The sequence below is a fragment of the Gopherus flavomarginatus genome, chromosome 12, assembly GCF_025201925.1.
Source record: "Gopherus flavomarginatus isolate rGopFla2 chromosome 12, rGopFla2.mat.asm, whole genome shotgun sequence".
NCBI classification, from domain to species: Eukaryota; Metazoa; Chordata; order Testudines; family Testudinidae; genus Gopherus; species Gopherus flavomarginatus.
Genome location: NC_066628.1, coordinates 18,040,191 through 18,066,356, shown reverse-complemented (window position 1 = coordinate 18,066,356; position 26,166 = coordinate 18,040,191). Strand labels below are relative to the sequence as shown.

The 26,166-nt window shown below is 43.0% G+C and overlaps 2 protein-coding genes and 1 pseudogene across 2 annotated transcripts; all 3 read right to left on the bottom strand.

The window, feature by feature from the left end:
* Positions 1-508: 508 nt before the first annotated feature.
* LOC127032112 (olfactory receptor 11A1-like) lies at positions 509-1,540 on the bottom strand. Its single transcript, XM_050919144.1, has one exon. It carries the CDS (start codon positions 1,538-1,540, stop codon positions 509-511), a length of 1,032 nt encoding a protein of 343 aa, XP_050775101.1.
* Positions 1,541-10,840: 9,300 nt separating this feature from the next.
* LOC127032111 (olfactory receptor 6B1-like) lies at positions 10,841-11,954 on the bottom strand (annotated as a pseudogene).
* A 6,344-nt stretch (positions 11,955-18,298) lies between these two features.
* On the bottom strand, positions 18,299-19,255 carry LOC127032110 (olfactory receptor 6N1-like). Its single transcript, XM_050919143.1, has one exon. It carries the CDS (start codon positions 19,253-19,255, stop codon positions 18,299-18,301), a length of 957 nt encoding a protein of 318 aa, XP_050775100.1.
* Positions 19,256-26,166: the final 6,911 nt, after the last annotated feature.

The window sequence follows — 26,166 nt, the reverse complement described above, 5'->3', positions numbered from 1 at the left end:
AGCCCTGCTCCATATTAGGCAGTGGGGAGACTGAACCTGGGTCTCCAACAGCCTGGTGAGTTCACCCGCTTCTCCGTTGCGGTTCCCAGCTGAAAATCCCAAGCAGAGATAGTGTCTAAGTCCATTGCAGAGATGGGGCTTAGGCAACACTCTTCTAACTGGCTTTTCCTCTTGGCTATGTGAGGCAGCTCCTTGCTCCACCTGCTGACCTCTGGGGATCCCTTTCTTAGCTGCCTAATTCTCCCCATGCACCATATAGGGAGCCTGGACACCAAACTCAGGGCTGAGGCTCTCACTGGCTGGGGCGGCGCTAAAACTTAGTCTTTGCAATGCTGAAGTCCCTTTGTAGATCAAGCCCTAATTTATTTCAATGTATGAAATTCACCAATATATCATCTGTCCACATTCAGCAAGTAAAATACAGTTCAATTTTATTCCAACAGTCCTGATGTTGATTCCTCTTACACTTAGAAATCTTTGCACGTCCTCAAAATGTTATAAGCACATATCACCAACAATGGAGCAAGAAATAAGGACCACACAGCATCTGAGTAATACACCATTTTGCCTGAAGAGACTGAGGTTCCTGAATTCTCATAAAATCTAGACACTTACTGACAATTTTCCTCAGGGCTTCCTTGACCTCTTGGTTTCTCAGGCTGTATATGAAGGGATTGGCCATAGGAGTCACAATTGTGTAGCAGACAGAGAACACTTTGTTGAGGTCTCTTAGTGTGTTGGTTTTTGGTAGCAGATACATAATGATTAGGGTCCCATAGAAAATTGTCACCACAATGAGGTGGGAGGAGCAGGTGGAAAATGCCTTTTGCCTCCCAGTGGTGGAAGGGATTCTCTGGATGGTGGAGACGATACAAACGTAGGATGCCAGGTTTAATGCAAATGGGGGCAGAGTGAATACAGCCACCAGGATGGTAACAACAAGCTCCATCTGGTAGGTGACATTGCAGTAGAGATTTATTATTTGCAGAAATTCACAGAAAAAGTTATCAATTTCATTGGGACCACAGAAAGTAAATTGCAACACAAGAAATACTATTATGGGAATAGTCAAAAATCCACATATCCAAGAAGCAGTTGCTAGCTGGAGGCATAAGCTGCCATTCATAAGGGCTGCATAATGCAGTGGTTTACATATTGCTAAATACCGATCATAAGACATTGCAGCTAAGAGAGAACATTCTGTCACTCCAAAGAAACCAAACAAATAATATTGTGTGAGGCAGCCATTGACAGAAATGGTTCTGTCCCCAGTCAGGAAACTGGCCAGCATCCTGGGCAGGATGGTGGAGGTGTAGCAGGTCTCCAAGCAGGACAAGTTTGCCAGAAAGAAGTACATGGGGGTGTGAAGATACTGATCAGCCACAACCAGCACAACGATGAGGATGTTCCCAGCCGCAGTCACAAAATAGATTGCTAGAAACAGCATGAAGAGAAAAACCTGCAGTTCAGGGATATTCCCAAATCCCAGGAGGATGAATTTTATGATGGACGTTTGATTTCCCTGCTCTGTGTCTGCCATGGGAGGCATCTGGGGGAAGCGATAAACTCTACAATACAATGAGAATGACCTTTGTTAAACTTTAATCTATTGATTCAAATACAGTAATATTCAAAAGCTTCCTCTCCTTGAGGTCACAGCCCAAATGCTGGATTGAGAATCCAGGCTGGGGTGGTAGGATTCACAAAATGGATACTGATGATGAAGTGAGATGCCATAGAGTTATTCTCACCCAGTTTTCCTAGCCCGATGAGTATTCATTGTCATTATGAATGGAAATGGATAGTCATTGGGCTGGGACTGGAGTGCGAACGTGACTCTATAGCTTCCCTAGGATGTGGGAGATCCAAGTTGAAGTCAAGTATCAGAGGGGTAGCCGTGTTAGTCTGGATCTGTAAAAGCAGCAAAGAGTCTTGTGGCACCTTATAGACTAACAGATGTTTTGGAGCATGAGCTTTCATGGGTGAATACCCACTGTATCGGATGCATGTTGAAGTCAGACTTCTAGGCCAAAAGGGACAAACAGCTGAATATTGGTTTATTTTGGACTCATCCCCAGCAGAAACCAGCATCCCTTGAGGGTGGTTTTTCCAGGACAAAACTGGAACGCCAAAGTCTTCAGGCAGGCATTTATTTGATTTCATTTGTGCTGTACCATGCAGATCAGTTTTTATCCTGTTATGTGATCATCATGATGATGCTTTGGGGATCACACAGACCAGTCAGGGGTTCTGCCCCTGCCTGCCCTGCAACCTTGGGTGCTTTAATGCTTTGCAGCACTCGCAGAGCCCTGACCCCAGTAGCCAGCCCACAAGAATAACACTCTCGCCCTGGCTACTATCAGCCTAGTTATTCCTTGCAAGGTGAGCCCCCTCAAATGACCCCCCAAAACCCATAGATTAAGGGGCACCTTTCCCCCTTCTTGACATCTACTCTTTCCTCAGTTCACACAGAGACCTACCGGGAAAAGAACAAACATGAGGTTTATGTAATAGAAAAATTGTGGATTCATAGATGAAATAGCACAGGAAGCAAACCTATGCAAGCCATGCAGAAAACAAAACAGAGACGGAACATCAACCTTTAAGCTTTCAAATTAGATAAAAAGCCCTTCTAATAAAAGACTTTCCCAGCATATTCTCTAACTGTAGGGGGATTCAGCATTTCACAGACAGCACTCACCAAGTGAATGTCTCTTGGTTACTGGAGAGATTTCACTTGAAACCCCTTCCCTAGGCCTAGGGTGGCAAATTTGCAGAGGTGGCAAATTTATAAAATTTATAATAACACCATTTTTGTAATTGCGGCATCAATGGCGCTGCGATTCCACCAGTCGTAGCATGTATTGAAACACCAGTGATGGCACGATGTCATTTAGTAAACATACTTGCAAGAATCCTAAACGTTAATAATATGACCGGAAGGAAGAAATTAAGCAGTTCTCAGTTTGGATCCATGCGCGGTCCCGTGCTATAAGTGAATGTGTGTCTGTATAGTGCAATTTCAAGCGAGCATTTGCTGCACTTGTTATTTTATTTATAATAAAACTTGTAAACGTTCAATTATTTTAATGATATTTAGATTCATTTTCATTTAAACAAATTTGTGAAAAAACTAAAACAAGTTCATATGGGGCTGGGGCAGCAATTATTTCAGGGCCTAGGGGCAGCAAAATCATTAATCTGCCACTGCCCCCCCCAACTAAGGTGATTCATTGCTATTCAGAGCTTGGGATACTCCCTCTACTTGATTGCCAGTATGTCTCAGTGTTTTCCCCTTAACTGTAAGGGTCCATTATTCATCTTTTCTTGGGTTGTACAACACTAGGTGCTTTGAGCTAGTCTCATTAGGGGGAGGGGAACCCCTCTCTACCAGACTGGCCACTGCAAGGTGGAGCGGAAATTGTAATAATCTGTGCTCATAACCTATATCCATACGTATAACCACAGTCTGTATACATATCTCAGTGACCATGTTTAGAGCATTACAAGATTTCATCAACAACTTTACTCAACTATTTTTATATACAACACCACAATCTGCAATCGCTTGGTTTAACTGCTTATTTTAAACTTGCTTTTCTCCCCTTGAGGTGTCTGGACCCTGACTGCCACAATCGGGGATTAACTTTTGAATTTCTCTGCCAATAGATATTATTGATTGAAACTGCTCGGTGAGCTTCTGAAACTGCATGATAAAAATATCCATTAAAATCTCCACTAGCAAAGTCATACCTTTACAATGGATAGAAGCTCACAGGAGTCAGAAAAGATGCCAACTATCGTGTCTAAAGTTTGTTCACAATTCCTTGTTCTTCTACCCCCACCAAACATCTATCATTTTGCCTTTTATCTCTCTGTAACTCTTTCAAAATTAAAGCTTGTTGGTAATTTTTCAAAGTTAGAGGAAGTTTTGGAAAGTTACCAAGTGCCAAAAAGAAAAAGGAATAAAAGAAGAAAAAGAGCAGGGAGAAGTGACACTATTTATTTTATTGCACATAGCAGTTTGAAAACAAAATCACCAAAAGTTTAAAAAAATGCAAACTGCTTCCTGATTAATGGAAGTAACTTTCAAATTTCAACATTTTGAATGAAACTGGTTTTCCATTTCCCAATCAAGTCTAGTGTCCATTAAGCAGAGAGAGCGAGAGAGTGAGAATGACTTGATTGCCTAGGTAGCTTCTCACCAGTCTGTTGCTGAAGGAAAAGAGACTCCTCTGACAGTCCTTCAGTCTCACCATCAGCTAACATACCTGTCTGCTCTGCAGCTCTTTTATTTCTGCCGCTTTTGGGAGGCCAGTGATCAGTCTCAGCTGAGCAGGCAGTCAGTATCCCTATTAATCCTTTAGTGGTATCCCCTGACAGAGGGGTCTCAGCGCATAGCAGCAGCAGCATGAGGGATAACGCTCACATGAGACCACAGGGTATTCAGCCTCCAGTAGATCATCTTGGATCTCTCAGGGTTGGTGTCCAGGAGTCAGGTTCTTCTCTCTCACTTGTCTCCAGAAATTGGGTTCTCTCGGTAAAGAGACCTGCGTGGCCCTGAAAAGACAAGCAGGTGCCGAGATCTCCCCTAGAGAATGTTCTTCTCTCTCTATTGACAGAGCGCATTCATCTCCTCAGATTTGTATCCTCTGAGGGAGAAGGTTGTGTCTCCCCTGATGCTACTTCTGAGGGGCATTTCCCTTCACTGAGTCTGGGGAGCTGCAGCTGGGTTTGCGACATAGATGGCACAAACACAAGTCCTAGTGAAATCAGCCTGCTTGGCCCAAAGTTCTCTCCTCTCGGGGAGAGTCTTCTAGCCCAAAAGGTAATTGCAGCCTGGGCCTCCCAGTGCATTCACGCCCAATAAAGCCCAGTCATCCAGTCCAGTTATTGGTACCCCAGGTGCATGGAGCAAGGATCTTCCACCATAAGCTAGCTTCAGCTGGGGACGCTACAGGCTTGTCTACACAGAGAATAATGCTAGTACAAATACACCACTATAGCAACACTGGCAAAACTCCCCATGTGAAAACACTTATTCTCGACTCAGAGAGTCATTTTCTGCTACAGCTTATATTGCTTTGAAAGTGATGCCAGCGACACTGGGAAAAAGCCAGCTTCATCCAGAATAAGAGTGTCCGGATGGGGCGTTACATTGGTGTAACTGTCGCTGTATAAGTTTGCTGGTAACATTCCCCATGTAGATGAGCCCAACAGCATCAACTTGGGTCACAAAAGGGCTGTGTTTAGGTCAGGCTTAGCTAAATCTGATCACTTTCCCCACCTCCGCCATCACTGCTGAGTGAGACCTGAGCAGGCAGGGCCGGGCTCTCCTTAGTCATTGTGAGACGGTCCCTCCCTGAGTGTCTCTTTTCATCTCCATCACTGCCGCATTCCCTCACTCTTATTTCTGCTCCACTTCCACTTAGTGGTCAGTTCAGTAATTGCCTATTACATGAGTCCAGTGTCAGACACCAGCTGTGTCGTGTGGGTAATCTCACCTCATCTGGGTGTGTTCAGACTCTTGTTCATGAGATAGCCTTGCCTCTCCCAAAGGTACTTATCTGCCCCCCTTTGCTGTAGTAGCTGGGTGACCCACAGGCTATAATGTATTGATCCTCACAACACACCTGTGAGATATGAAGTGTCTGTTTTCTCCATTGTACACCTGGGGAACAGAGGCACAGACATTTCCATGGTCAAACAGGGAATCTCCGGTGGAGCAGGGACTGGAACACAGGTATCCCAAGTAGAACTGAGCAAACAGCTGAGTTCTTGATTCAGTGGCAGTTTCAAAAAATCAGAAAAGACAATTGCTGCAGGTTGAACCAAATCTGGAATTTTCAACAAACTAAAATGCAACAGAAAATCCACTTTTTATCAAAAATACCATGTTACTCAACTGGAAACATTTGGATTCCAGAAATCTTTAAAAGGGTCAATTCACAAGGATCCTTAGGTGCCATTCATAAAATGGCAGTGGAAAATGGGGCCGTTTGCCTCTATGACCTTTGCTCCAGTGGTTAGGGTACTAGCCTGTGATGTGGGAGACCCAGATACAAATCCCAGTCCTAGAACCCTGCTGGTGAGCGCCCTGACTGGAGCGACAGGCTGCTCGGAGAGGGGTGGGAGTCTCTCAGACTCTTCTGTTGAAACTGTCCCACTTTGTATCAATAACTACATGTTCATTGCTGCAGGGACTTGAGTCAAGGTCTTCTATCTCCCAGCTGCATGCTCCAACCACTAGGCTGTAGAGTCATTCTCATGTTTGCTCCCTGAGCCAATGACTATTGAGGTATTTTATACAAGTGGAAAAGCTTCAACAGCAAGGTTGGAAGAGATCCACCATTGAACACTCTATGGCCAGGGTTAGGAGACTCCCCTCAGAGATAGGAGGCTTGATTTAAATTTCTGCTCCAGCACAGGGACTTGAAGCTGGGTCGCCAACATTGCAGGTGGGTGTTGAACCCTTAGCTAAAACACAGACCTCTGCTGCTTTCTTCTCCTCCAGCCATTTTGTGAACAAGCCCTAAGTCTCTTTGTGAATCCAGCCCCCTTGCCCCCAGTGTTTTGGGCCAAAAGTATTAGGCAAATTCATGTCAAATAGTTTCAGTCAATGAGATAAACTGTTTAAATGAAAAATTTCATCCAGTTCTAATCTCAAATGCTAGAATGATGCCCTAACTACTGGAACATCATTCATATCTTCCTCCTTCACGGCTTCCACCTTTTTCCTTCTCTGTGCTCCCCCATCCCCTCTCCTCAGCATATCTTCCCTCACTTCTTTTTATTTAGCCAAATGCTTCCTAACTAAACCCCACTCCAAACCAGTAATCGGAATAAAAACAGAACGGCTTGGCTCTTCTGTGACATTGCCAGGCTCTGACTCTCCTTCTTCTGTTTGTGCATTGTCTCTAGGCTTGGTGGAACTCGGGTTTTATTTTTTTATCATTTCAGCTGATAATATTGATGTTTATTTTTAAACATTTTTTATTATTCGTATTGATTTACATTTTCACAGTTGTGGGAAATTATGAGGGGGTCAGACAGTTATTTACTGATAGTAGCTGTTGAGATTCAAAATGTTAAAGCTTTGTAACCACTAAAACACAGTCAACATCACGACACAATGTACAGAGTAAATATCCCTCAATCAAACTCTAATTGGTTCTCAAACAGCATTTTCTTACTTCACCTAACTGTAATTTTTTTCACACCCCTGCCTGCCTGACAAATTTTACCTATAAAAGTGCCAGTGTAGCCAAAGCCTGAGACTCTCTTACTCTGTGGTTGTACGTTGCACAGCCAAATGGGGCCAGGGCCAGGTTTCTGAGTGGTCCTATTACAGCACGGCCATAATACGAAGGAATAATGATAATATCACTTTGCCAACATTCATAAAAGCTGCATTCTAGAGGGCACGTTAGAGAATTACTGCTGCCCTGTAGTACAGAACAGCTGTCCCCTTCCCATCCCACACCCACTACTAGGATAGCAGCTTGTCATCCAATGGCACTTACAGTGAATAAATGCCTGTTTCTCAATCCCCACCTTCCGCTTGTGGAGTCATTACCCTCTTGGGTGCCAAAGCATGATGTAGTGATAGGATCCTGAAGCATGATGCAGGACATCTGCATTCAATTCCCTGCTCAGCCACAGACTTTCTGTGTGGATTTGGGCATGTTCCGTAATCTGCCCTGTGCCTCTGTAATACGGGGATTTGAATTCGCTACCTCTCGGCAGTGATTGCGAGGTGTCTCATTTTATTTTTGTGATTCATTTTTTATTAATTTTCACACAGAAAAAAACAAGAAAAGTTGTTACAGCTTGTACATGTCACCCAACACTGCACATTTTACAGGCTAGCTAAAAAATACAGGCAATTATGCAACTTGTTTAGGCAATACAAAATCAGACAAATCTTGCGTGTGAGGGAAGAGGTAACAATAATTTGAAAAAAGACACAATTTCGCAAAAAAAGGAAGTTGGGGAATGGGGGCAGGAAGCAGGAAGGAGAAAGCAGAGAAGTCCAGTGGAATGGAAGTCAGGCATTATTTCAGCATTCTTTATCCAAAGTATCTGGAAACAGAGTCCACATTTCTTCAAATTCATATAATTTCTGTCCATATCGACAACTTCTTTTTTGAGGTGTCCCATTGTTAATGTTGGTGACAGCTATGTCATATACCTAGGCTTGGTCTACACTATGCGTTTAAACCGATTTTAGCAGCGTTAAACTGATTTAACGCTGTACCCGTCCACACTACGAGGCCCTTTATATCGATATAAAGGGCTCTTTAAATCGGTTTCTGTACTCCTCCCCAACGAGAGGAGTAGTGCTAAAATCAGTATTACCATATCGGATTAGGGTTAGTGTGGCCGCAAATTGACAGTATTGGCCTCCGGGCGGTATCCCACAATGCACCACTATGACCGCTCTGGACAGCAATTTCAGCTCAAATACAGTGGCCAGGTAAACAGGAAAAGCTCCACAAAATTTTGATTTTCATTGCCTGTTTGTCCAGCGTGGAGCTCTGATCAGCACGGGTGGCAATGCAGTCCGAAATCCAAAAAGAGCTCCAGTATGGACCGTACGGGAGATACTGAATCTGATTGCTGTATGGGGAGACAAATCAGTTCTATCAAAGCTCCGTTACAGAAGACAAAATGCCAAAGCGTTTGAAAAAAGAATCTACAGGCTACACAGTGCTGCGTGACAAGCGTAACGGGAAGCCAGAGACTTAAGCGGACGCTTATGGAGTGAGGGAGGGAGTACTGAGGACTCCAGCTATCCCACAGTCCACAGCAGTCTCCAAAAAGTATTTGCATTCTTGGCTGAGCTCCCAATGCCTGTGGATTCAAACACATTGCCCGGTGTGGTTCAGGGAATAGCTCGTCAATTTACTCCCCCCCCACATGAAAGAAAAGGGAAAGAAATCATTTCTTGACTTCTTTCAATCTCACCCTATGTCTACTGAATGCTGCTGGTAGACGCGATGCTGCAGCAGTGAAGAGAAGTATCAGCTCCTCTCCCCTCCCCCGTGGCAGACAGTGTGGTAGGACTTGTAACCATCCTTCTTATCAACCCGTGAGTGCTCCTTGCTGGTTTCAGGTGAGGCTGGCCGGGGGCGCCTGGGTGAAAATAGGAATGATTCCCGCTCATTCCCAGTAGATGGTACAGAATAGCTGGTAACCGTCTTCATCATAGCAACTGGGGGCTGAGCTTCAATCAGCCCCCTCCCTTTCATGTGAAAAGAAAAGATTCTGTACTGCCTGGACTATCATAGCAGTGGGATGCTGGGGTCCTCTCCCCCACACTGCTTAATGTCCTGCCTAGACTATCATAGCACCGGGAGGCTGCAACCCCCTCATTTTATGTCACTAAAAACTCAGTGTTTCTTATTCCTGCATCCTTTATTACTTCATGACACAAATGGGGGGGACACTGCCATGGTAGCCCAGGAAGGTTGGGGGAGGAGGGAAGCAATGGGTGGGGTTGTTGCAGGAGCACCCCCTGTAAATGGCATGTAGCTCATCATTTCTGCGGGATCTGACACAGAGCAGCTGCGTTTTTTATACACTGCTTCTCTAGTACATTTGCCCCATATTTTAGGCAGGACTGACTCTATTTTTAGAAACCATAAAGGAGGGATTGACTCAGGGAGTCATTCCCAGTTTCGCTTTTGCGCCCCTAGCCGATCGCAGCCAGGGGCACCCATGATAGCAGCACACAGCACAGGAGGACAGATAACCATCATCTCATTGTCAAATTACACTGGCAGCAGATGGTACAGAACAACTGGCAACCATCTGTGCTATCATGCAAAAGTAAATGAATGCTGCTGTGTAGAGCTGGAGTATCGCCTCTGTCCGCTGCATCCAGTACACATACGGTGACTGTAAAAAAAAAAAAAAAGCTGAACGGACTCCATGGTTGCCATGCTATGGCATTTACCAGGGCAATCCAGGGAAAAAGGGCTCAAAATGATTGTCTGCCGTTGCTTTCCAGGAGGAAAGAATGACTGATGACATTTACCCAGAACCACCCGCGACAATGATTTTTGCCCCATCAGCCACTGGGCTCTCAACCCAGAATTCTAAGGGGCTGGAGAGACTGTGGGAACTATGGGATAGCTATGGAATAGCTACCCACAGTGCAACACTCTGGAAAGCGACGCTAGCCTAGGACCATGGACGCACAGTGCAGAATTAATGTGCTTAGTGTGGCCGCGTGCACTCAACTTTATACAATCTGTTTTATAAAACCGGTTTATGTAAAATCGGAATAATCCTGTAGTGTAGACGTACCCCTAGATAGGATGAGGTGAACTGATCATTTCCCACCATTGAACACAAAACAGATTATGAAAATTCTATGTGGTCTGAAAAATTTTGGTGTCTCAAGTGGGGATCCCCAATGCCTGAGGCACCCAAAATCAATGTATCCTTTCAAATATCATGTCATTCAGCCAGGATTGTCAAGGGACCTAAGGGAGTTAGGTAACACAACCCCATTGAAATTCGGACCCCTAAAACCCGTTAGGATCCTTTGATAATCCCAGTGTAAATTGTTCTTGTATCCTATATTCTTATGTGGGCTTAGTGTATGGAATTTCTAAGTGTTATACAGTTCAATTTTATTCTGAATACAAAAATCCTGGTATTGACTGAGCTCACATTTTGGATATTTGCATATCCTCAAATATTATAGCAGCACATTCCCAAACACCTAGTGAGAACTAGGGACCACCCAGAATCTGTTTCTATAAAACAATAAACCAGCTCTGCATCTCACCATTTTCCCTCAATACAATAAGAAACAAAAACTTTGTGATTTCTAATTTCTTGTAAAATTTACATATTTACTGGCAATTTTTCTCAGGGCCTCTTTTACCTCTTTGTTTCTCAGGCTGTATATGAAGGGATTGGCCATAGGTGTCAGAATTGTGTAGCAGGCAGAGAACACTTTGTTTAGGTTTCTTAGTGTGTTGGTTTTTGGTAGCAGATATACAATGATCAGGGTCCGATAGAAAATGGTCACCACAATGAGGTGAGAGGAGCACGTGGAAAAGACCTTTTGCCTCCCAATGATGGAAGGGATTCTCGTGATGGTGATGCTGATACACACATAGGACATCATGGTTAATATGATTGGAGGCAGAGTGAATATAGCAGCCAGGATAGTAATGACAAGCTCTGTCTGGTTGGTGCCATTGCAGTACAGATTTAACATTTCTGTGGATTCACAGTAGAAATGATCAATTTCATTGGGGCTACAGAAAGTTAATTGTAACATAAGAAATAATACTATGATAACAGCCAGAGATCCATTTACTCAAGACCCAGCTGCTAACTGCAGGCAGAACCTGGCATTCATGAGGGCTGCATAATGCAGCGGTTTCATTATCGCCAAATACCGATCATATGACATCACTGCTAGCAGATAGCATTCTGCACAAGCAAAGAAACTAACAAAAAAAATTGTGTCATACAGCCACTAACAGAAATGCTCTTGTCCTCTGTCAGGAAACTGACTAGAACCCTGGGCAGGAGGGTGGAAGTGTAGCAGGTCTCCAAGAAGGACAAGTTCCCCAGGAAGAAGTACGTGGGGGTGTGAAGGTACTGATCAGCCATAACTAGAGCAACAATGAGGATGTTCCTGGACAAGGTCAGAATGTAGATCATTAGAAACAGCAGGAAGAGTAGGGTCAGCAGTTCAGGAAGATCCCCGAATCTCAGGAGGATGAATTCTATGATGGACGTTTGATTCTCACCTTCTGTGTTTGCCATGGGGTGTATCTAGGAAGAGCAAAAACTAAAGAAGAGAAAAATACCTCTTGGAGATGATTGGCAAAAACATACTTCAGCTTTAACCCAGCTAAGAAGAAGTTGGAGGGAAAGGAAGCCCCCCGGTTCGATAATGGACTTGCAGGAACAGAGCTGGCTTTCATGTTGACTCTTTGGATATATTATCTCAAGTTTTATGTAGCAGATTTAACAAAATATCAACTTCTCTCCAATCGGACCAGGAACTTAGTTGCTATACTGAAGGGTCTGAGAGCCCACAGTAATGGGCAGCCATTTATACACACACAGTTTGATTCACATGGTCTCATATCTCTTCTCATGACAAAGTTTGTCCAAATGTGGGACACCATCACTGAGAAAGTCTTCATATTTTTGTATAAGCCAAATCAATAAATCACTCAATCAATAAATCTAGTGTTGGAGGTCAGACTAGAGGATCTAATGGTCTTTTGTGGCTTTCCAATCTATAAATCTATGAATGTACCTCTGTGATTCTTTCACACTGTTAAATGGTTCCAAAATATAAAAAAATTCCCAACAGGTAGAGCCAGTTTTACCACCTTTAGCAAATATTAATAATGTTGAAAACCATTTCCATTATATAAGTTGTGGAACCTGAAAATGTTGTTAAATTGTGCTGGGAATTCTCTCCCTGTAACATGAATTCTTGAACCATTAAGTCTAAGACTTCAATAGCACTCTAAAGGAGTTAGGCACATACTTCTCTTGACGAGTTAGGTACCTAAATCCATTAAGGAACTTAGAAAATTCCAATCAATATTAGTAGGAAAGTTAAAACTTTTATTTCACTGATTTGTCTATTCTTTTTGGATCTCTCTTTCTCTCTCTCTCTCTTCTTAAGTAATCAGCTGTCTATCCATCTCTCTATCTCTCACGTATATAGAATGGATGCTGTGTGTCTGCAGGCTACAACATCCCTATTTCACCAGCCGTATTTATCTCCAGCTACTACAACTGGCTTTGTCCCTTCCTATGGAATCCTCTCTGGGACACTGTGACCAATGTGAACCTCTAGTGACTCAGGATGGACTCTTCAAAAACAGGTGTGATCGATTGGTTCACAGAAACATAACTATCAGAGGGAAACAGGGTTAAAACAATAAAATCCTATATACATGTTATCTATCTATACACAGCCTTTCCTTGACAGTTTAAGCAGGTTCCACTTAACCCAGGTACCCCCCCAAGAACAATGAGGCAGGTTACCCCCTGCCCCCCTGGCCTCTCTGATGTCTGACACCCCAATCAGAATCTTTCCCCACTTTTTCATAGATGCCAAAGCCAGAAGGGTCCCTGGGATCATCTAGTCTGAACTGCTGTGAAACACAGACCGTAAGACTTCTCTGAATTTAATTCCTGTTTGAATTAGGGCAGATCCTTTGGAAAAAAATATCCAATCCTGATTTAAAAATTTCCACTGATGGGAAATCCACCACGATTCTTTGGTAAATTGTTCCAGTGGTTAATTACCCTCACTGATAAAAAAAACCTGTGCCTTATCTCCAGTATGAATTTGTCTAGCTTCAACATCCAGCTGTTAACCCTTGTTATACCTTTCTCTGCTAGATTGATGAGCCCACCATTATCACATTTCTGTTCCCCACATGGTTACTTACAGACCTTGATCAGTTCACCCCTTAACCTGCTTCTTGTTAAACTGAACTGATTGAACTCATTGAGTCTTTCCAATCTTTAATTGTCCTCATGGCTATTCACTGAACCCTTTGTGAATTGTAGGTACCACAACTGGACGCAGGATTCCAGCAGTGGTCTCACCGGTGCCAAATACAGAGGTAACATAGCCTCTCTGCTCCAGATTACCCTGTTTATATATCCAAGCATCACACTAACCCTTTGAGCCACAGGCTGTCTTTTTATCTATTCCAAAGTCCCTTAGTTCAGGGTTCCTGCCTAAAGGTTGCCTGAGGGTTTGAGAAGGGCATCTGAAGCTCGGGTGACCAGACAACAAGTGTGAAAAATCAGTATGGGGTGGGGGGTAATAGGAGTCTATACAAGAAAAAGACCCCAAAATCGAGACTGTCCCTATAAAATCAGTACATCTGATCATCCTACCTGAACCTGACTATACTGGTTCATGCAGTGTAGTAGCTGAAAGCTTGTCTCTCTCACCAACGAAGTTGGTCCAATAAGATATATTACCTTACCCATCCTGTATCTCTAATACACTGCTTCATGCATTTCTCCCAAGGGGCTTTTTCTTTTGAACATCAGACCACTAAGGAATGTCTACAGCTACCATGAGGGGATCCTTGCAGAACTTAACCCTTAGCTACCCATACCACAGCAACCAAAGCAACTGTAAGTATCAGTGGGAATTGGATCTGGGCTTGTAAGGTTAACAGGTAAGTAATATCCCCATACTGCCACCTGACCATACAGTGCTTGTAGCTGACTCATTCCTGTGGGCCATAACCTACAATGGTTGTATGCCATGGTAAGTTCCACCTGGCAAGATCCGACTGACAGTGGTCTTGGCTAGTTGACCCTATATTTGCCAATGAGGCGCACCAAAAAGTTTCCAGGCAACAATGCGGATCCCAGCCAGCTGCCTTGACCACCCCACTTCTCTGTCTGAAGTCCTGGTATGACCTTGGCTCTGACTTGGATTCTGACTCCTGATCGACCCATGGAAACCAACTGGATGCCGAAACCAGGTTTACTCCTTCATCCCATTTCCTGATTCTGTTTCCGGATTTGACCCTGAGCTTGACTTTTGACCCTGATACTGACTCTGACCCCTGGCTTCAGTTCCGGGATCTCCAGCTCCTACCATTTGTCCTACCTACCGCTGCCCAGCATCCTAACACAGATTATGTATCATAAAAATGAATACAGATACTTCCCACATTGGTCACAGAAAGCGAATCTTATATTGCTAATGCTTAATTAATAAAGCACTTTAATACCCTTGTTTGGAAGGTGATATATAAATGCAAGGCAGCAGCAGTTTGGAATTGAGTGCTTACCTCTAGTCATAGGACAGCTCACACTTGAGTTGATGAGCTCATTTCTCAGGGTTTGAGAAAAGGTTGGTGAGGCAATACCTTTTATTGGACCAACTTCTCTTGGTGAAAGACAAACTTTTGATTACACAGAGCTCTTCAGGATTTGGCAGACAAGACTCTGGTTCCACTGAGGTTCTTGACTTTCATCATTCTGCAGAAACGGGACTTTTTCAGTAAAGAGACCTGCATTTACCTGAAGGGATGAGCTGGTGCATGTGATCTACCTTTGGAACATGGGATTCCCCTTCGATTTAATAAATGTAAATGCCCTCTCATATTTGTATTCTTTCTTCATGCTTTCCAATATGGTCCCCTTCAACTTTTCTCCCACTTGGTTCATTTTGGGTCTCCAAAGCTTTGTAGCTAACAATGCCCAGTATGACTTACAATTATACAAGTCCCATTGTATATCATTTTTTAGTGTAATGATCCTTTGTGGAAAATATTTTAGATCATGGACAAACACCTGCTTCCATTCTTGGGGGATGCCTGTCCAAGGTGATGGCCAGTTATAATGTACTGGCACCGCCCCTTAATTAGTATTCAAGATATGCTGCCTCCTAGTGGCCATTTTTCAGTATAACTTCCCCATTATTATATTGCCTACTGAACTACATTGCTCACTAGTCAGTATTTCTGATGCTTCCACTCCCCTCATTTTGTCTACTTCACTGCCATCTAGTGTCAATTTCCCAACATGACAGCCTGTTGTTCTCTCCTCTAGTGGATTCTTCTCATTATAGCTGCCTTTTTCCCGTTCCTGACACTGTCACCTGGTAGCCGTTATTTAGCATAACAGCCCATAACTCACTCCATAACATCTGCTATTATCCACCTTTCATTACGCAGCACAGAGGTCCTCTTCTCTTCAGTGCTCTCTGCTCAACACTTATACACCATTATACAGCTTCACCTCCCTTCCCACTTGCCTCTGTTGGTCATTTGGCAAGATAATGTCTCCTTTCTTGCCCTTCCACTTTGGCTGGTGTCCACTGAGCAGCACGGCTGCACTTGTCCCATTCCTCTGCCCTCTAGTGGCCTCAGATAGCATAGTCACATCTCTCCTCATTTCTTACCTATTGCTAGCTGTGCGCTGTTCCAAACTACAGCCACTGGGAACAAAATAGTAAAACTAAATAAATAAATAAAAATTGCAGCATTAGTGGCTGCAAGAGCACATACAACAGCAGCAGCTCTCAAAGGTTCGGCAGGGGTTTCCCATCCATCCAGTGCTTTTCTGTTGATGTAGACGTCTCTTTCCAATGGAAATGCATAGATTGAAGCTACCTTGACAGAGTCCCAGTGGCTCTCCCGGTTGAAATTCTTAGAGGTGTCTGTTTCAAAGATTTGGGTGACTAACTCCATTAGCTCCCTTGGGAAATAACTTCCACATAGTTGGAGACCTACAATTCTCACTGGTGCCCAGTTCCCCTGCCTCTGGCCAAGCCCTGACATGCTCACAGTCACTGAGCCAGCACTGCCGTGTTAGGCATCACAGGGGTTCTGCCATTTGGTAGGTGTTAGCTGCTCCCTCTCACCATAGGCTGCCTCACCCCCTGAGGAGGGAGCCCTGCGTGGAGCAGAGCTGTCTGTGTTATCTGGAGCTGACTAGACGCTGTGCCCTCAGAACTAGCCCTCTCGAACACTGCACTTGCTGCAGTCAGTTTTGGGGATGCTCATTATAACAGGTCCCTTCCCTTTGAACTGCTCTGTGAGAGCAGAGCAGCTAGTGTCCTGTATGTCTACGTGTAGAGTCACTCGTCAGTGACTGTTTGACAGACCCCACTGCAGAAATAGCTTCAGTTCTACATGTGCCCTGGCAAACCCCTAGCTGGGGCTGGGCAATCCCAGGGGACCTGGTGTGTGTGTCTACCACTTTGTTTGTCCAGCCTCCCCACCTCCAAGAGACCAGTAAGCCTGGAGCTTTTGCTTTGCTGGAGCTGGTCACAGCCAGGTGTAGGCCAGATAAGAACTATAAAGCTGTTCCTGATGAAGTGTCCAGAGGTCCCTGAAGGGATCTGGTTATTTGCATCTGGCCTGTGTGAGTGCAGTGAAGATGGCTGGTTTGCAGAGGGCTATGCTGGCAATAAGCACGATTTCAGGGGTGGCAGATTTCCCAGGCTTATGTCCCCACATACGCTGCACAAGGAGTTACTATTTTTATTGTCCAAACATTTGTTTTGAATAAAGATTTTTTTTACAGATCTAAAAAATTGGCTCAATTTTGTCTCCATTCTGCCTAGGACCCTGTCATGGTATAATTCCCCACTCTGAACCTTAGCGTCCAAAAGATGGGGTACCAGCATGAATTCCTCTAAGCTCCATTACCAGCTTAGTACTTGTAGCGCTGCCACCAACCAGGAATTCCAGTGTCTGGTACACTCTGGTCCCCCCAAAACCTTGCCTGGGGACCCCCAAGACCCAGTCCCTTTGGATCTTAACACAAGGAAAGTAAATCCTTTCCCTCACCGTTGCCTCTCCCAGACTTCTCCTCCCTGGGTTACCCTGGAAGATCACTGTGATTCAAACTCCTTGAATCTTAAAACAGAGAGGAAAATTCACCTTCCCCCCTCCTTCTCTCTCCCCCTCCCAGACTCTCCCTGAGAGAGAAAGTAATCCTAACATAGAGAGAAAATTAACCTCTCTCTCCCTCTTCCCTCCTTTCTCCCCACCAATTCCCTGGTGGTTCCAGACCCAGTCCCCTGGAGTCTCACCAGAATAAAAAAAAAACCAATCAGGTTCCTAAACAAGAAAAGCTTTTAATTAAAGATAGAAAAAACAGTAAAAACTATCTTTGTAAATTTATGATGGAATATGTCACAGGGTCTTTCAGCTATAGACACTGGGAATACCCTCCCAGCCTAAGTATACAAGTACAAATTAAAATCATTTCAGCAAAATACAAATTTGAACTCGTTGCAGCCAAATACACATTTGCAAATAAAGAAAACAAACATAAGCTGAACTCGCCTTATCTACCTATTACTCACTATTCTGGACATATAAGAGACTGTATCAGAGAGATTGGAGAGACACCTGGTTGCACGTCTGGTCACTCTCAGAACCCAGAGAGAACAACAACCAAAATCTAACAGCACACACAAAAACTTCCCTCCCTCAAGATTTGAAAGTATCCTGTCCCCTGACTGGTCCTATGGTCAGGTGACAGCCAGGCTCACTGATCTTGTTAACCCTTTACAGGCAAAAGAGATATGAAGTACTTCTGTTCTATTAACTCTTACTTATCTGTTTATGACATGCCCAGTTAATACCTGCATGATGGGAGCATGGTTATGGCCACCTCCCTCCATGGTCCTTCCACTGAGATGGACAAGACTGAGTGCTGAGATGTTCACTGGGATTTTTCAACTTAATTTTAATGGGGGCTGATTGCTTAAATCACCTGGACACTTGTGAAACCCTCAGGCTAAGTTATTATCTCAGAGTCTTTGCAAATTTTTCTGAAAGCCACATTTACTGATTGCTTTGCACAAAGCTTCCTTGACCTCTCTGTTTCTCAAGCTGTAGATGAGGGGGTTTACCAGCGGAGTCAGGACTGTGTAGCAAAGAGAGAGCACTTTGTTCAGGTCTCTCAGTGTATCACATTTTGGCAGTATGTACACAACCATTAAGGTTCCATAGAAAATCGTCACCACATTGAGGTGAGAGGAGCAGGTGGAAAAGGCTTTTTTTCTCCCGGTGGTGGAAGGGATTCTCATGATGGTGGTGATGATGCACACATAGGATGTCAGGGTTAGTAAGAAGGAAGGCAGGATGAATACACAGGCTACTATGAAGTCGACCAATATAATAAGGTGTGTGCCAGTGCAGGAGAGTTCCATCAGTGGGATGATATCACAATAGAAATGGTTGATTTCATTTGGGCCACAAAATTGTAAGTGGGATAGGAGTGAGATTAAGATAATTGCAGCCAAACAACCATTTAACCATGATGCAGCAGCCATTTGGAGGTAAAACCTGATATTCATAAGAGTTGAATAGTGTAGGGGTTTACATATCGCTAAATACCGATCATAAGACATTGCTGCTAGGAGACAGCATTCTGTCGCCGCCAGAGAACTAAAGAAATACAGTTGTGTGAGGCAGCCACTGACTGAGATGGTTTTGTCCCCAGTCAGGAGACTGGCCAGCAACCTGGGCAGGATGGTTGAGGTGTAGAAGATCTCCAGGCAGGACAGATTCCCCAGGAAGAAGTGCATGGGGGTGTGAAAGTGCTGATTAGCCACAACGAGCACCACGATGAGGGTGTTCCCGGCCACAGTTGCCATGTAGATCACTAGGAACATCAGGAAGAGAAGATTTTGCAGGTCAGGGAGATCCCCAAATCCCAGGAGGATGAATTCCATGATGACCATTTGGTTTCTGCCGTCTGCCATGGGCTGAGTTTAGGAACAATAAATCTATGTGACTGAATTGGAAGAACATAGAGTTAAAACTTAATCAAATCTGGTGAATTAATTCCATAAATATTCAGAAACTCCTTCCCTCTCCTGGTTACGGGATGAAATTTTAAGACTAAATGTCAATTTCAGAGCAAAGTGTCTGTGTTCGAGGACAGAACACTGCTCTGATGGGGAAGAGGGTGTTCTATGTGGATATCAATCACTACTATACCAGCCCGTGTCTCTGGTAGCCAAATACTGATATGACAGATCAGATCATTTCTCTGTCTATCATATCCCATCTGGTGACATACCAGAGCATAACAAGGATGCTTAAATGCTGTATTTCACTTCTGGCAATGCCCAGAATCATGCCATGTCTTCTGAGTCAAAATCAATAAATACATCAACTGAAATCTTGGACTGAGATGTTCTATGCAGTCTAGTGTCCTTAGATACCCATCTTCTGTTAGCTTTATTTCCATTAAATCAAACAATATATCCTGGTATGCTCAGCATCTCAGTGGCCTGTAGGAGAAGGAATAATTTTTATCCCCTCACAAGAGATTGGTTCATGCCATAAATTATGAAGGGGAGTAAATTCTCCCTTAGTTCCTCTGGTGATGATGGTGATGTGGTGAGGGACTGGCAATGCCTTTTCTGATTCTCGATATTAACTATGAAGCAGTAATAAGATACAGGGTCGATCTTACAAAGGGTGAAACCAGGCTAATGTGCAACACTAACTGAGGAATGACTCTTCCCACTCCTGATTTCACTCCTGCATGCCTGAGCAATATTTCTATAATCCTCCCTGGTCATTTGTTCAATCCTCCACTTCTTTTAGGCTTCTTTTTTGTGTTTAAGATCAGCAAGGATTTCATTGTTAAGCTAAGATATTTACTATTTTTTCTACACATTGGGATGGTTTGTTCCTGAAACCACAATAAGGATTATTTAAAATACAGCCAGCTCTCCTGGACTCCTTTCCCCTCATGTTATTCTCCCAGGGGATCCTGTCCATCAGTTCCTTGAGGGAGTCAAAGTCTCCTTTTCTGAAGTCCAGAGTCCGTATTCTGCTGCTCTCCTTTCTTCCTTGTGTCCGGATTCTGAACTTGACCATCTCATGGTCACTGCCTCTCAGGTTCCCCTACTAGTTCTTCGCTGTTTGTGAGCAGCAGGTCAAGAAGAGCTCTGCCCCTAGTCAGTTCCTCCAGCACTTCCACCAGGAAATTGCTCCCTACACTTTCCAAGAACTGCCTGGATTGTCTGTGTACTCCTGTATTGCTCTCCCAACAGATATCAGGGTGATTGTAGTCCACCATGAGAATCAGGGCCTGTGATCTAGTAACTTCTGTTAGTTGTCTAAAACAACCCTCATCCACCTCATCCCTCTGGTCTGCTGGTCTATAGCAGATTCCCACCACGACAACACCCTTGTTGTTCACACTTCTATACTTAATCCAGAGACTCGCAGGTTTTTCTGCAGTTTCATACCGGAGCTCTGAGCAGTCATACTGCTCTCTTACATATAGTGCAACTCCCCAACCTTTTCTGCCCTGCCTGTCCTTCCTGAACAATTTATATCCATCCACGACAGTACTCCAGTCAGATGAGTTATGCCACCAAGTCTCTAAGCAAGAGCTAAGATGCTACATGCTGGAGACTCATTAGTGGAATGTAAAAACAAAGACCTCGTAGCGACACTCCTTAAGAAAAAGGTGCTGGGTAAAATAAAAATGAGCTGTCAGCTACCCAGATTCCTCACAGAAACAAGAAGGGTAGTATTTGGGGTGCCCAATGAAATGTCAGGAAAGAAAGCAAGGAATAGGTGGTGATAAGTGCTAAGCGGCTAATTAGCAGAAGAGGAAGTGACAGCAAGTACTTGACAGCTGTGCTGGACACATTGTAAGGGAGGGATGTGACCAAACAGAGTAACTTTAGGGTATCAGATATTCTGGACTACATCCTATATTCCTGCTTCTGTGAGATTCTACAGCTGCCAGAGATTTAGTCATAAAGCAAATAATTCCAATGGGAAAGTACAGTGCAGTAAGTGTGGAAGTGACCATTCCTATGATGATTGTAAGGAAAGGACAGAACAAAAATGTTGTAACTGTGGAAGAAAACACAGCTTAGAATTTGCAGGCTGTCTGCAGGGAAGCAAGAAAGAGAAATGCAAAAACCTCACGTTACTAACAATCTCTCCTATGCAGATGCTGTTAGGACATATCTAAAAGAGAACTTGATGTGGGGACTGGCAATTAATGGGAGGTAATGTATAACACTGAGGTGAAAAGAGATTCATTGCATTAAAGGTTGATGTAATAAATTGTAGTTCTCAAACAGGAAAAAAACAGAAAATGAGAATTTGAATTAAAGCTGCAGGCTAGCAACCTGTCAGTGGAACAACTTTTATACTTTCCTAAGTGAAACATCTATTGATGGTAAGAAACAGGGGTGACTATTTTCAGCTGGAATGCCCACATCTTAACAGCACATGGGAAGGAATTAAAGACCAATATATTTGATATGAAAACAAAGCCTGATAGAATATGCATCCAAGACTTGGCTAATAGAAAAATTAGACAATAAAATCCCAGTATATGGTTTATATAGACATGATAGAGAAATGGAAATGGTGGAGGTTCATACCCCTTCACTAAAGAGAGCCTGAACTACCCTCAAGTAGAGATTAGAAAGCTGAACTTTGAGCATACTGCTATTGAGATACCATCTCTAAGACTTTATAATGTTTATAGCGTATGAAGGATAACTAGAGGCTATATACCTGAAAGAATTAATTGCAAGTGTCACATGCCCATTCATTATCTGTGGTGATCTCAATAGTCACAACAGATTGCGGGAAAGTAAGAAAAAATGTTTCGAGCAAATCTTTGAAGAAAAATAAATGATGAAGCACCTACCAGATTCAATTCTGCTGATGGAAGCTTCTCCTTTCTGGATCTGGGACAATAGGGAGTGAATGCAGCTGTGAAATACACAGAGGGGAAGGAATGGCTCGTGTCCACTTCCTGACATTAATTACATCTCAAGGAAAAGGAAATACTGAAAATGAAGATCATATCTCCACTTGGAATCTTAAAGAAAAATGGAAAAATCTTTGGAAAGAGAGGTGAGGAATATGTGAATGAGGAATGTATCTGTGAAGATATTGAGGAATTCTGCAGTAATATTTATCATCAAGACAGCTAGCCTAGCTATTCTTAGGATACCAACACTGCCTAAAGATAGGAAACGTGTACCATAATGGAACAAGGAATATGATATGGTAATTAGGGAAAGGAATAAGGTATATAAGAGAGCAAAAATATCCTTAAATAATGAACATAAGGAAATATAAAAAAGTAAGGTAATTTCACAAAGGGCTATAAAATGGCAGAGAGAGAGAGAGGTGGACACCATAACATGGGAAAGTGAATAAAAATATCAATACTGCAAAGCATATATAAACACACTAGGGAAATGAATGAAATAAAGAGTAAGAGTCATGTAATAACAAGCCTTCCAGTTGCAGGGCATGGAGTAATAAGCTCTAACAAAGAAAAGCAGAAATTCTGGCCACTATGTTTCAAAAAGTCAGTAGTGATGAATATCAGAGGATACAATTTAGAGAGATGAAAAAAACATTAAGGCTAATTATGAGATGAAGAGGTGGGATGGGAGGAGGATGTGGATATTTTAAATGTAAACTTTAGTGTGGCTTAGGTAAAATGATGGAAAGAATAGTGAGAGAAAGATCAGTAGCACACCTACAATGAATTAGGTTCACAGATGAAACACAAAGTGGGATTCAGTAAAGTAGGAAAGTGATTGATTACAGTGTCAGGATAGAGACAAGCACAAAAACGTATGAGAATCATAGAATTAATGACACTAATCTTCTGGGGCATAGAAAAAGCCTACAATGTGTTATGGAGAGAGGAACTTCTTCCTAAAGTGGCCTAAATGGTTAATAGAGGAAGAATGCACAGATGGATGAGGAACTTCCTAGGCAAAAGAACTGTTCAAGTCCAGTTAGGGAAAGCTTTTTCCAACGTACAGTCAATTGCAAGTGAAACTCCACAGGACAGTGTAGTTATGCCAACCCTCTTTAACATCATGATAAAGGATCACCCTGAGGAGATGAGTATAGGAATAGGGATCATGTTGTTTGCTGATTGTGCCATCTGAATCAAAAGCAGAAACTTTGAAAGGGCCACCAAAGGAATGATGATGCACCGAAGAGAAGCCCAGAATGGAGAAACAGGTGGGGCTTCAAATTCTCATAGACAAAACTAAGGGAATGATCCTCCTATTAAGGAAAAGCCAAAAAGATGTGAAGTTATAGCTATAAGACCAACAGATAAATGTACTGAAATTACAAATTCTTAATTGTGACATTTGATAACAAGCTCACTTGGAAGGACCATACTGAAAATATTAGATAAGTGCAAAAGTCAAATCCCTCTGGAACATCCTGGGGAGTGGATATGAAAATGGTGGTAATGCTATACAGAGCGTTCATCAGACCAGTTATTGAGAGTGGATGCCAGACCTTTTGGTCAGCAACGAACACAAATCTGACTAGACTATATATAGACACCTGCATTGCATATCAGGTGGTGACTTCAGTACTGTATATCTGTACTACAGATATTGGCATTTCCATCAGCTGCTGCTAACTCTTAGTTCGAAGCTTCCAGACTAGGTAATAGTGAAGACAGCACTAAGCTAAATGGCTAGGACAAAAACTCAAAATTCCCCATGTAAGTAGGGTATAAAAGTGAATAATCGATCTTAATGAAAAGAAGGTAATGAAAGAGACCAAAATGTACAGCTATGGGAAAATCACCCCCCATTGAGAGAGACACAGAATATATAATGAAATAAAGAATGATAGACAAGATGTCACAATTATATTGATATGTTATAGTTAGGGACACATTTGACAAATACATACAGAGGGTTCCAAAGAGGAAAGAACAGAGTGGGAACAGTTTCCTGCATGCCCTCACTCGGACTCAAGAATGCTGCATGGCTCACTAACTTTTTTAGAAACTCAGTGGCCATAAAGTAACAATTTCCATTGTGAAATATTTCAAGAATACAAGGTTAATGGGGACCAATAAAATCAGCTTTTCTGCAATTCTTTAAGAATACTGGGAAAGGTACGAGACTAAGTCATGAACGAGATAGGAAACACAGGGCATGCTTTAGACTCAGAAAGTGAGTCTGCTACACCACAAAACTGAAGAAGTGTCCAGGCAAAAATGCGGATCCCTAGCTATCTGCCATGCCTGCTGTTTATTTCCTGGACTCCATACGTTATTTGCCTTGGCTCCAACTAGGATTCTGACTCCTGATTGACCCTTGGAACCACGGCACCAACCATGACACCTCAGCCCAATTCCTGATTCTGTCTCCATCTCTGAACCTTGGCTTGACTCTTGACCCTGATACTGACTCTGACCCCTGGCTTCAGTTCTGGGATCTCCAGCTTCTACCATTTGTCCTACCTACCTTTGCCCAGCATCCTGACACAGATTATGTACCATAAAAATGAATACAGAGACTTCCCACATTAGTTACAGAAAGCAAATCTTATATTGCTAATGCTTAATTAATCACACACTTTAATAACCTAGTTTGGAAGGTGATATATAAATGCAAAGCAGCGGCAGTTTGGAATTGAGTGCTTACCTCTAGTCATAGGACAGCTCATACCTGAGTTGATGAATTCATATTGCAGGGTTTGAGACAAGGTGGGTGGTTAATACCTTGTATTGGACCAATTTCTGTTGGTGAGAGACAAGTTTTCAACTACATAGAGCTCTTCAGGGTTTGGTTGACAGGATTCTGGTTCCACTGAGGTTCTTGTCTTCCATCATTCTGCAGAAACGGGACTTTCTCAGTAAAGAGACCTGCAGTTACCTGAAGAGATGAGCAGGTGCATGTGATCTACCTTTGGAAAATAGGATTCCTCTTTGATTTAATAAGTGAAAATCCTCTCTCATATTTGTATTCTTTCTTCATGCTTTTCAATATGGTCCCAATTCACCTTTCTCCCACTTGGTTCATTTTGTGTCTCCAAAGCTTTGCAGCTAACAATGCCCAGTGTGAAGTGCAATTATACAACTCCCATCACACATCATTTTTTAGTGTAATGATCCTTTGAGGAAAATATTTTAGATCATGGGCAAACACCAGCCTACATTTTTGGGAGATGTCTGTCCAAGGTGATGGCCAGTTATAATGTACTTGCACTGCCCCTTAGTATTCAGGAGATGCTGCCATCTAATGGGCATTTTTGAAAATAGCTGTCCATATCTCACGCTTACAACATACTGCCACCTACTGGCCATGTTTTAGTATAACTTTCCCATTATTGTACTGCCTACTGAAATAGTGGTCGCTGGTCAGTATTTCTGACACCCTCCTCTCATTTCCTCTACTCTGCTGCCATCTAGTGTAGATTTCCCAGAATGACAGCCTGTTGCTCTCCTTTCCTCTATGGATTCTTTTTGCTATTGCTGACTCTTACCCATTCCTGACTCTCAAGTCACCTGGTAGCCATTATTTAGTATAATTAACAGCCCATAACTCACTCCATGACATCTGCTACTAGCCACAGTTCATTACGCAGCACAAAGGTCCTCTTCTCTTCAATGCTCTCTGCTCAACACTTATACATCATTATACAGCTTCACCTCCCTTCCCTCCACCTTCTCTGTCTGTCATTTGGCAACATAATGTCTCCTTTCTTGCCCTTTCACAGTAGACATCTGTTCATGGTGTCCACAGTCAGTAGTATAGTCGGCAATTAATGAGACCATTTTTCCATCTTGTGAAGACAAAATCTTTTGTTGCACAACTTTGTGCAATGTCACAATTAAATCATTTTG